General features: G+C 56.5%; 1 protein-coding gene across 2 annotated transcripts in view; it reads right to left on the bottom strand.

Annotated features, from left to right (window-relative positions):
- The window catches only part of CACNA2D2 (calcium voltage-gated channel auxiliary subunit alpha2delta 2), a 211585-nt gene that overhangs the window by 20676 nt on the left and 178673 nt on the right, over window positions 1-12236 (bottom strand). For both annotated transcript variants that reach the window (XM_041425943.1, XM_041425942.1), the window contains exons 5-8: window positions 11410-11454; window positions 4878-5016; window positions 1198-1329; window positions 894-951 (exon numbers count right to left, since the gene is read on the bottom strand). In XM_041425943.1, coding sequence (XP_041281877.1) covers window positions 894-951; window positions 1198-1329; window positions 4878-5016; window positions 11410-11454 — 374 coding nt within the window. The remainder of the gene's footprint in view (window positions 1-893; window positions 952-1197; window positions 1330-4877; window positions 5017-11409; window positions 11455-12236) is intronic.

Raw genomic sequence — 12236 nt, forward strand, 5'->3', positions numbered from 1 at the left:
AGAAGGCCCCAAAGAGGGTCCCCCCAGGTGTGCTGTCCCCCAGCATGGAGGGTGCTGCTGCTCCTCCATGGCAGGGTGGACAACCCGGTGGCCAGCCTGGTTAGTGGGCAGAGAGCTGGGCTCAGTTGCCTCCATACACATCAGCAGCCCCCACCCCAAAACAGTCTTCCAGTCCCTGCTCTGCAATAACCTGCACAGGCACCCCAGCAGGGAACAGTTAATAATTAATGTGAGCAATCAAAGGCAATTAACCATAGTAGCAGAGCCATTAATTTTCTGACAAGGAGAGGGGGCAGCTCCTGATGTGGGCAGGAGGAGGATCCATTAGGATACAGGGCTCCCTGGACATGTGCCAGAGGCCTGTGCCCAGTCTCTTCTCCATGACTGCAGTTTCAGGCAGCAGGTGTGGGCAGGATGGGGCTGTTGCTCCCCCAGCTGATAACCAGCACTGCCACACCAACACCTCCAGCTGGGCTGAGGGGAGCCCATTCAACCCCGGCTCACTTGGTGTGGGCTAAACGGCTGCTCAGCTATCACTGAGCCACAGCCTGCTGCTGCCTGCCCATTCATCTCCCCATCCTCCCAGCTCACGTTTTCCAAGCCAGTTGTTATCTCATGTGGATGGGAATGCTGGCCAGGATCAAGTGCCAGCAGCCATGGCAGTGGTGAGGGGGCACAGGGCTCTTTCCACACTTTCATCTGCACCCAAGGATTTATCTCTCCATGCTGCTCCGCTTTGCCAGGAAGAGGGAAGGGGAGAAGGAGCCAAGTGCCACAGCTCAGATGCCCCCGCCTGTGTTACGGTGTCCCTTTGCCAGTGCCAAAATGCAATGGAAAGGGGAGGGAGCTGATAGCTCCCAGCCAGGACCCTCCTCCCACCCAGCACCCCTTACCAGGGCCGCCGGCGCACGTCATAGAGGTCGATCTTATTGGGGGCTCTCCATGGGGTGGCTGTGGGGAGAAGGCAGGCAGTGAGTGAGGCAGGGCTGTCCCCGGATGAGGAACAGGGGGACAGGGCAGAGAGATGCCCAGGGCTGAGGAAGCAGCAGGCTCAGGCAGGGAGCTCAGACCAATGGTTTCTGGCAGAGCACGCGTCAGACCAGGCCCAGGGGGGTGCTTTCCCCATGGAGCAGCGAGAAGGGCCTGGGCTGCCCTTGGTCACAGCCCTCTGTGCCACAAGCCCTGCCTGGCACGCACCGGGGTAGTAGCGGGTGACGCCGGTGGCGCTGCCGAAGACCTGCCAGAGCAGGGAGGGATCCTCCTTGCGGTTCTCGATGAAAACGTCCTCCAGGGCCTGCGTCCAGTTCAGCTCGTTGAGGATGACGGTGGCTGCAGGACACAGAGACAGGCGTGGCTGGGTGGAGGGAGCAGTGGGGCTGGGGGTGGGCTGAGGGGTGATGGGGACTGCAGTGTCCCCAGGTGATGGCAGGAAGAGGTGTGTCCCCTCTGCCTCTTCCCAAGAAGAAACCCACGGGGGCTTTCAGCTTCTCCTACATCCCCTTGACTCCCTCACTTCCACAAGGCTCCAGCATCACCCTGCTGTCCCTTGTCCCTAGAGAAATGAGCCACTTCCCAGAGCTCCCCAGAGTGCTCACTGTCCCCATCTGCTCTGGGGCAGACACAGCCATCACTGGGGACAGCTGGCCTGCCATCTTCACTCCATTCCCAGCAAAACTCCCTGTGCAAGCCTCACTCCCTGGGGACAGTCACCGGCTGGGAAACCCAAGGCTGGTGTCCCCATGGGCCATGTGGAGCCTCTCAGGCCCACTCTGCATTCCCACTGGCCCTGCACCTGACACAAAAGCAATTAAGATGCTGGCAAGCAGCAGTTTTAAATTATTCAGCTATTAAAGCACAAGATAAGCTGCCGGCAGCCCCAGCCTGTGATTAATCAAGGGGGGCCATGTGGTGTGGCAGGAATGGGGCTGGCTGGCTGGCAGGGAGCTGGGATGGCACCTCCCTGTGCTCGCAGGGGGACCCCAAATGCTGCCGGAGGGGAATCCCACGATGACCACTGGTGCTGGGTTGTCCCAGGACTGCAGCACAGAGGAGCCAGTGGTGGGTGCCACTGCAGGAGCAAGGAGCCAGCAGCAACCTGAGACCAGGCACTGATCCCTCCTGGGGGACCCTCAATGCATTTTTGGGGTGCAAGAACTCTCAGGAGCACCCCATCTCTTTGGCATTAGGCAAAACTACCCAATGTGGTGCTGCAGGGGAGCCAGTGTGCATTTGAGCAGTAAATTTAGCTCTCCTAAGCCTTCCTCCCACACTTGTCCCTTCTGGAAACACCGTCATCACCCATTCCAGCCTTCACTGTGGTCCCAAGGCACTGGCAGGATGTGGGTAGGTTTCCCAGGATGAATCCTGGATCCCTTTATCCCAGCAGGACTGCTGAAGAATTGTCTTTCCCTCAGGCAGCCATGCCTTCAAACCTTGATTTACTCTACCCGTATCTCCCCAGCCATTCCTCAGTGCTGTGCCCACACACAGTGCTGTTATCTGGGCACTTAGGATGATTTCTTGTTTGGCTCTGACACAGGATGTGGTTTTTCCCAGGAGAAGTGGCTATGAGCTGGCTGCCAGGCTGCTGCCTGCCTGGAGCAGCCCTGGGCAGTGCTGCCAGCCTCAGCTGGGCACCGGGCTGGGCCCTGACACATCCATGATAGCCCTGGCAGCACCTACACACCCAGACCCTCGGGGCCATCAGCCACACCAGTTGTTTGTACTGAATGCGACTCATATTGTCCCTGTGCCCAAACACAGCCCTTCTATTATCTCTGAGCACGAATGCAGCCCCTACACCTTCCCAGGACATGAGTGTAGCCCCCATATCATCCCTGTGAACAAATACAGTTCCTACTCTCTCACATGTGCAGAGTGATGAAGCTGTGTCCCTGCTTGGGATGGCGCCTGTCCCTCTCAGTCGAGGTCAGAGCTGCTATCCCCACTGGCGACATCCCCGTCCCTGTCCCCATCTCGTCCCTGTCCCCATCAGAGTAAGCCCAGCCCCGCCCTGCCCGCGAGCGACTGCATATTTAATTAAAAATGGCACAGTAAATAAAACACATATAGGATGTAATTTGTGAGTGTAGCGAGGGGTGACGGCGGCGGGCGTCGCCGCGGGGTTTAATCAGCGTGCCAGGCAGCGATAGCGCCTCTCCGCCGGTCCCGCCGGGACACGCTCCCGCCCACAGCTCTGCGGGGACGCGCCACGCTCCCTGCTGTCCCTGGCAGGACAGGGGGCCCCTGCCCCCACCCCAAACCACTCTCTGTGGAGCAGCAGCAGTTAGACCCTTCCCTGCACCCTGGATCTCTGGAGCACCCTGGTGTGGCCGGACCTGGCCCTATCCCGGTGCCCACACGCTCTGTGCCTGTGGCTGCAGCCCCTTTCCCGGTCTGGTAAGAGGTGCTGACACTCCCTGCACTGTCACCCCCCACTGCCACATCCCTCTCCAGCACCCCTGTCTGAGCAGATGCGAGTCCCCGGATCGCGTTCATCTCCCGCTTGCCCCGGCCCAGGGCGGGCTGGGATCATCCGTGTGCCCGTGGCGTGGGCTGGCGAGCAGGGCTGAGGAGGAACGAGCCATTTCACCCCGCGCAGCCCAGCCGGCTCGCACGATGTGCTTCATCAGCTGCCCGCCCTGCGCTGGCAGGGTAATAAAACTAATTGCAAATTCCTAATCCGCCGCTGCCTGCGCGGTGAAATCGCTGCACCCGAGCGGCTCCGAGCGCAGCCGTGCCCGTAACGAGCCGAGCACCGGGAACGCTCCGCTCGGGGCAGGAACGTGAGCCCGGCCCCCACCGCCACCATCGCCACCCTCAGCAAGTGCCACTGGAACACAGGTGTGGGGACAGCGGTGCCCCGGGTGGTGTGGGGCAGCTGGGGACGCCCATGACAGCAGGGTCCGGGGCTGGGCTGCAGGATGCGGCCGGCGGGGGCTGCAGGATGCCCTCCATCTGGGAGCGGTCCCAGCTCGGAGCCGAGCAGCCACTAGAGGGAAATGGAGACCGGCTGTCACCATGTGTCACCGCAGCAGGGCGAGGTACCGGAGGGATCTGAAAGCTCAGGGACGGTCACAGCGCTCGGTGGGGACTGAAGCTGGTGTGGCACATCCTGTGCCATCCGCCCGTCCACCCATCCATCCCTGCCCACTCCCGGGCTGGCCCACCAGCCCATCCCCGTTTCTGGAGCAGCCTGTGCCTGCAGCAGCCACAGGGGCACGGCCTGACCCCCTTGCACGTCCCGGCAGCTACGGGGTGGCATCACGCTGTCCTGCAGTCACCCTTGGCTGCCTTCCTGCGGGACTGCAGCTGCTTTTTCTCCCTTTTCATCACGTCAGCCCCAAGTAGGCTGAAGACTGGCAGCATCGCTGCTTCACCCTCTGCCACTGCCCAGCCGTGTCTCACTCCCTCCTACAAGCAGGTCGGTGCTGCCTCTGTAGCTGCTGCTGCACAGAGCTGCTCCATCCCTCTGAACGTCTCTGTGCCTGCTTTGAGCCTTCTCGAGCTTTGCTGGGATCTTCTGCAGGAGGATCAGAGCCATGTGGGCACAGCTGAGCTTTACCCTCGGCCATAATCACCACCTCTCCTTAGCTCCCCATCCCTTCCCTAACCTTCTTTAATAACTCCTAATCCCCAGTCTGCCTCTTTTGCCTGTGCTGAGCTCTTGAGTGTCCCTGGGGAGGGGACACATTGTCACCTCGATCCTGATACGGTGACTCTGCCTTGTTTTACTACCTGTCTGTCTGGGAGACAGCCACCAAGACCCAGATGGAGCACCCAGAGCTGATGGTCCATGGGGCTGCAGTGCTCCAGGCAGGAGAGGTGGATGCCCAACCAGGCAGCAGGAATTGGAGAGGGTGAGGAGGAACACTCACAGCCTTTGTAGATGTCCGTGGGGATCTGCACGGCAGCGTATGAATAGTTAACCTTGGTCTTGAAGTTGTCATCATCAGTGAACTCCAGCTTCAAGGAGTTGGACTTCTCCCTCTCGATCTCTTCTCCATCAGGGTCGTCCTGGGGAAGGAGCAGAGTGCATGGGGTCACCAGGGTTCCAACCCTGGATGGACATGGGAACACCTCCACCTGAAGCCCATCACCAAATGTTCTGTGGGGGAGACCAGCCCTGCTGGATCCCGTGTGGATTTGGCCTGCCAGGAGCAGGTGGGTACAAAGGCTGGTTACCCCTTTTCTCTCCAGCTTTGGTAGCACAGCAGGTATTAAATCAGACATGGAAAAAAAATCAAAAAAAGGCCTTGAAAATCAATTAGCAGCAAAAGGCAACTATCAAAGAGCAAATTAAAACGGAGTGCAGCTTAGCGCTCTGTCAATAAGCAATGCAAACAATATTTAATTATGGTGGAGAGATGGCGAATTCCCCACTGCTGGTGCTGGAACACACTCCCTCACCTTCCCAGCCCTCCTCTCCATTCCCCAGCCCTGCTGCCAGCATGGCACTGAGGGTAAAATCCCTCTGGAAAGGCAGGCAGGGCTGAGCTGGTGCAGGCAGAACAGCTGGGTGGTTGCAGACAGGGGACAGGGTAGGAGCTGAAGCACGGGGCAATGGGGGGAAGAGTGAGAATGGGGGTGGACTCACTACAGAGCTGGAGAAATTGCCTCTGCCACCCCACCAGGAGCAAAGAAACCCAGGAGAAGGTGCTGGCTGTGAGCTGCCCATCCCTGCCACGAGCCCAGCAGCTGGGGAAGGCTGTTTGCAGTCAGCTGGGAGATGCTCAGGGTAGGAAGGAGGGAGAGAAGGATGCTGCAGCACCTGCTCTTTGTGCTTCTGGAGCTACATCCCTGCTGAAGAGGGGCAGGGACACAGAGCTGCCTGCACCATCCACAGGCAGGGACAGGCAACAGTGCCAAGCCCAAACTGGAACAGACACCTGAAGGGATGCCCCACGCTGTCCACAGCAAAGAACCACGAGACCAGGGAACACAAGGGGTAGGGGATGGTCCCATCCTGCTGTCCTCAGTGGCCCACCACAAGCATCTCTCCCACTGGCCAGGCTCCCCTCGACAAAACCCAGGGAACACAGACCTGAATTCTCACAGGAAAAGCCATATATTTAAAGAAAAACTATGGGTTTGGGAAGTAAACGACAAAGCTTGTTTAACACCCATCCTGGCCCCCTCCTTGTTTCCCCTTCACAGATGACATGGAGAAATGTCACCTCCCCTGCAACACCTCCGGCCGGCCACTAAGGTGGTGACATTCCCATGACATTGAGAGGGGTGGCCAAAGCATTTGCCACAGCTCGGGAGAGTAACAGGATTAATATGCAAGGTTTGGGTTTAATTCCAGCTGATGGCCTGTGAGTGTACCACACTGCCCAGCCGACCTTGGTGCAGGGGCTCCAGCTGCCCAGAAAGATGCTGGACTCAATTACAGCTGCACTAGCCAAGCAGGAGGCAGGCAGGTTCCCAACTCCCTGGAGCTATGTCTCCGAGATCAAAATCCAGATTATGCTCTCAATTTTACGTAAATCTGGAGAAAAGGCAAAACCAGACTGCTGGAGCCCCTGCAAAGCCGTGACGCTGCAGCAGAGCCGGCACTCCGGGGAGTGCCAGGCCATGGGCTGCCCGGAGACTGCATCTGGCCCCAAGCCTGCTGTCCATGGGGCTCAGCTCTCTGGGGAGAGCACACACAATATTCATCCCTGCAAACCTCTCTGAGCACCACACAGCGATACAGAGGTGCCTGCTGAAAGCAGGCTTTGGGATAAAGCTGTGGCCTGAGGGCATCTGCAGCACCAAAAACTCTGCTTTGACACTAAACCCTTTTTTAACTCATCCAGCAAATTCCTGGTGACAGCTCCCCATCTCTCCCCATCTCAGATCAGCAGGGCACCCTGCCACAGCCCATCCACTGCCCCACCAGCAGCTGGAAAATCCAGCCCTCCCTCTTTCCCTCATGCTGGCATGGCTATTCCCCACTTCATCGGAGCTGGAACTACTGTATATAATTACTGCTCCTCTGTTTATCATTATTCCGTGATCTCACCCACTTCTGAGGGGCTAATTTGTATGCTGCCAGGTTTGGTGCTGTCTGGCTGCTCTCATTCATGGAGCTGTGAAGAGGCACATGTATAGATCTTGGGGACAAATATACAGCTATCTATACATGGGGCACTTCATGCATCACTGACACCTATATGGCAAACAGACCTGCAGAAAGGGCTCATGTTATCCAAGCTACATTTGCCCTTTATCCATAAATCCCCCAGCCTCAACCCAGTTGTTTCTGTTTAAGCCGGGCTGAATTTGGCCCCTGAAAGGGGTTAATTTCCAGCCACATGAAGGCAGGTGAAGCCCAGGCAGGGAGGGGAGATCTGGGATACAAAGAGACACCTTGGGAAGGCCAAGGGAAGAAATCCTGCATTCAATTTAAATCAGAGCAAAGCAGATGATTCAAGTCCTCCCGAATTTACATCGGTTTAACTGTGAGCATCTCGGCAGGCCCCTAGCCAGATCTTGCAGCATTCCTCATCATTACATTTCAAAAGAACTTGGAAACATCTATTTATCTGTTACAGTGCATACAACATAACACAAATAGATGCTACAGTTTGAATATATTATTTGCTACACACCATTAGAAATCGACTTCATGGCAATATATCAATATGATACATATTTACTGCTTCAGCAAGAAGTCATCACGCCCTGAGAGCTTTTGCCACCTCCACAGCTTTCACAGCTGGGTTGTCAGTCACATTTTCTCTTCAGTCTCCCAAAATGACAGACAGGACAAAGCCCAGAGATGCCCCAACACCCAGTGAGCACCAGCAGCACCACCCAACAGCTTTACTGGAGGCTGCCACGCTCTGGGCAATCGCCTGCCCGCTGCTCCATGCAGGCTGGCGCTGGCTGAGGAGAGCCAGCGTGCCCGCGGGCAGCAGGACTGTCGCGGTCCCCAGGAGCCGTGCAGGGAGCCGGGGTGTGACCTGGCGCAGCAGCGATGCCGATCCAGCTCCCGCAGATGCAGCCCCCCCGTTCACTGCTTATCTCCATGGGAACCAGCCATCACAGCTAATGACGGCTGCTTAAATGGCAGCCCCGGTGACAAACGCAGGGCTGGTCTGGCCGCAGCACCCCGGCAGCATCCTGCCTCCCCCGGCCTGCCCCACACACCTGATGGAGAACACACCGAGATGCCAGCACAGCCTTTTCAATCTCCCAGGGGCACCCATCCACGCTAAGTGTGGAAAGGCCAGCGAAATATTCGTATCAACATGCTGTGATTCTGCTAATAATGGATATAAATGCCAGCCCCCAACACATGGCTGAGAAACTCCAGGCCTCTGCAGAAGGGTCTTTCTCCTTAAATATATAAATTTTTCCTGAAATGCAGTAATTTAATGCTGAGGAGGGAGATGATGTGTTCTCCAGCCACATTCCTGCTTTTACAGCAGCCCAGGTTATAAATAACAATCAGCCTCTCCCGCCAGCCTGCTCCCCTATCCCCCTTCGCTTTTTTTAATCTTTGCCAAAGGTACTGTTTAGAGATCTTTCTAGACCATTTATTTTTAAATTACCAGCCAGAGGAGAGAAGTTAAAAAAATAGGAGAAAAAAAAAAGAAAAAAGGAAAAAGAAAGAAACTTCTGGGGCTGATAGCTTATCGTGAGGAAATCCAAATGTCACATTAGTTGAGAAAGTTGGAAGATTAAATTTTCCAACACCCTTCATCTGCTGCTGCTGACATTTAGGGGCTTTTTTTCCCTCCCCTCCTTCCCCTCCTTGCTGCATCTACTGAGCAGGGTGAGCAGTGAGAGGGGTGAGCAGTGAGAGGGCAGCCCCACCTCCCCTGCAGCAGAGGGGCTGAGGCTGGCACGGAGCCTCCCACCATCAGCCCCTGGCTCTCAGCCCTCCCCAGGACCTCAGGTGGGTGGCAGGGGCTGGAGGGCTGACCTTGGGGCCAGGATACCCTCACACAGCTGAGCTGTTTCCACCTGAGTACAGTACGTCCCAGGCTCAGCTTTGACAAGCATCATCCCCTGCCAGGAACACAACACAAAAGATGGAAAATGAATTTATTTCTGTGTTGTTCTACCTGTGACACCCAACTGAGACCGTCTGCTGATTTCAACACTTCTCCCCACATAAACCCCATGGTTCTTGCTAGCGGGGAAAGGTGAAAACTTCACTTCTGCAAACATTCTGACAGCCTTGGGGACCCCTGGGAAAATCTTCTGATATTCCCATTTGTTAAAAACCACTTGGAAATCCAAAGTCTGTTTGGGCGGATAGTGGAGCTGAGGTGCAGGCAAGATGAATAAGCTCATTTCCTCCTCACTGCAGCTAAAGCCAGTGTAAGGCTTGTGAATAAGCCCCAGTTATGGGCAGAAGCCATTGTCCATCAGCACCAACTCTGGCTCAGCTATGTCCTGCTCCATTTAAATAGAAAAATTGAAGCTAAATAAAGAAAGGATGGAAAGAGCACTATTATGTTCCACTCAGACTTTCTGGTATAATTTCTCCTTTTTTTTTCCTCAGCAGCATCTTCTTTTTTTCCTCCATTATTTTTGTTGGAATTTTGTTGGGATTTCACTGGTAAGGAAACAACAGCAGAGGTAGGGAAGTGCCCTCCCTGCCAAACCCACATACATCAAGAACAGGACACCCCCAATTTTGCAATTTTGCTTGGTATCTCCCCAGAGCAGGCCTAAAGCTGATGTGTCTGGTGAGGGATTTGCAGGGCTGTTCCTCCTCGATATGTCAGCTCCTTTGGGCAAGGGAGGGATCAGGGAGCTGAGCCCTGCAGTCCCCAGTGACACTGTGCCATGCCGCTGTGCACAGCCTCTCCCCAGTGCCCCCTGTGCTGGGAGGGTCCAAGGGCACAGCTCCAAGGTCAAGATGCCTCCTGTTTCCTAATCCTGCCTAATGTGACCAGGATGGTGGGGTGTGACAGGGGAACAGCGGGCATGGGGACATCCAGCTTCTGTCCCCTGCCCTGCAGCAGTGATAGCAAAAGCCCAGCCCAGCCTGATGGATGCATTAGTCCTGCTCCTCATCCCCTGTGCTGGGAGTTGCTCTGCTCCCCAGGCTGTCTCCTCCTGCCTGAACCGCCAGGCAGTTTTTCCTTCACTTCTATCCAAAATCCCCTTTAATGTATTTTAAGCCCATTAGCTCCATCCTCTCCAGAGCAGCCATGGCAGGATCCTCTCCTCCCTCCTTTGCTAGCTCCCCCCAGACTGAAGCGGGGGACAGGAGACTTCCTCTGCTTCCTCAGCTGTAAATGAGTGGGACTGTGGGCAGGGAGACCTGCTCAGGAGAGCAAGTGCCCGACTTCCCCATCCCACCTCCCAGACTCTGTGGCTGCTTCCCCTGCCAAGGAGCCTTCTTACTGTCACTGCCTGGGGACAATGGCACTGGCAGTTAGCCAGTAGCTCTGCTTTGAAGGCATCCATCCATCCTCCTCCACTCCAGCCTGTCCCTGGCTCTGCTCTGGGGCATAGACTCCCAGGTGGGTCGAGAGGAGAGACAGTGTCACCCAAGCTGGTGGGACCCCATCAAGACTAGATCCTCCCCTCCCTTCTGCACAGGGCCTTCTGAATGCTCTTGGGGTCACCTGAGTGTTATTTTTGGATAAGGTCGTGTGGTTTGCAAGTGGTTTGCAGCTAACACCATGTTCTCTCCCACTGTGTTACTGTCTCTGCTGCCAGGTCTGCCTGGGGACAAGGAGCAGTCCTGGTGCACCAGCACTGGCTGGGGCTGTCCCCAAGGCAGCACCCTGCTGTGCTTGGGGCTGCTGGTCAGCTCCAAGGATTGCTCAGCAGCCTCACGCCAAGAGCATCACTGACCTGACAAGCCCCTGTTTCGTAAGGATCCCACAGCACAGTGTGGGAGCTGGGTCACCTGGCAGAAAAGTGGGGAGCCCCAGGGCAGAGAGGGGTGCCCCAGGGCAGCAAGCACCGCCCGTGGCACAGCACCTGAGTGAAGTCACCCTCACTGTCACCACCGGGAGGAGCCGGCAAATGCCACCTCTCTCGGGAGCACCGGGGGATGGGAGCTGACAGGCCTGTAGTTAAATCACTGATTGCCAGAAATCACAGGATGGCTATGCTCCGAGTAGGGCAGAGAATTAGATTCAGTCTCTAATTAAAGGTTTGCTCTTCATTTGAATTTCAGATGCCAGCTTTAATTTTAGAAACTTTTGCAGGCAGCAGAGCAACCTGCCCACCTGCCTGCTGCCAGGCCCGGTGCTCGTGGCCAGATGTCACCAGGGCTCAGCTGGGGGGACACGGCTGCACACCGGGCACTTGCTGCCCGCTGCAGAATCTGATTACAGCTGTGACAAATGCTGTGCCACGACCCCTGCTGCTGTGCTGGGACAGACTGGCGAGGGGCTCAGCCCTGGGCCAGGGTGGTGGCTGTGCCAGAGGTGCCACAGAGACAGCACTTACATATTCAGTGTCGGCCTTGGAGTCGTAGTACTCGATGTCTTCCTCCTGCAGAGAAAGGGGAGAGCTGTTAGTGCCAGTCAAGGTCAGGGATGGGAAAGGAGTTCCTCCCCCTGACTCGTCCCCTCAGCACCTCCCTCATGCTCTTGGCAGCCAACACATTGCTGGGGACTGAACCCTTCTCAGCCCATGCTGTCCTTGGGACATGTTCAGGACCTCACGCCCTCCACATCACCCTCCAAGGATTGGCCATGGCCTGCCATGCTTCCCTCCACTCCTGACTGCTGCTGAGCCACAGCACTGCGGGGCCAACAGCCCTGTGACAGTGACACCGGTGTGACCGCAGCCTCTGCACTGTCACCAGGTGCCAGCCTGTGCCACGTCCCCACAGCCAGGCTGCTTTGGTTCTGTTGCAAACATCAGGAGCCACAGAAGAGGCAGGTTTAGGCAGTGTGGCAGGCAATGGCCCTGCAGCCACCCAGGGCCCCTCCCTGCACTGCAGAAACAGGGAGAAAAGTGTCCTTGCTTCCACAGAGAAATGCACGTCGTTAATTTGGGGTATTTAGAACCTATTTAAGCAGAAAGGTCTGCTTGGATTCCTCTTCCCAGAGTGTCAAGACGCGAGACAGCTGATAAAATTCCTGAAGAGGCAATTGGGAGAGCAGCGATGCTGTCACAACAGCATTCCGTGTACCAGTAGAAAGGGTAATTAAAGGGCACTCAGAGACTCTTCCCAGCGTGCCGGCCCCAGTGCGATGCCGGCACACCGTCTGCCAGTCAATCCCCGTCAGCAGCCAACCAGCCTTCCCGGCACGGGCAGCGCCTCGGGG

This window comes from Onychostruthus taczanowskii, unplaced genomic scaffold, assembly GCF_017590055.1.
Source record: "Onychostruthus taczanowskii isolate IOZ18803 unplaced genomic scaffold, ASM1759005v1 scaffold9, whole genome shotgun sequence".
Taxonomy (NCBI): domain Eukaryota; kingdom Metazoa; phylum Chordata; class Aves; order Passeriformes; family Passeridae; genus Onychostruthus; species Onychostruthus taczanowskii.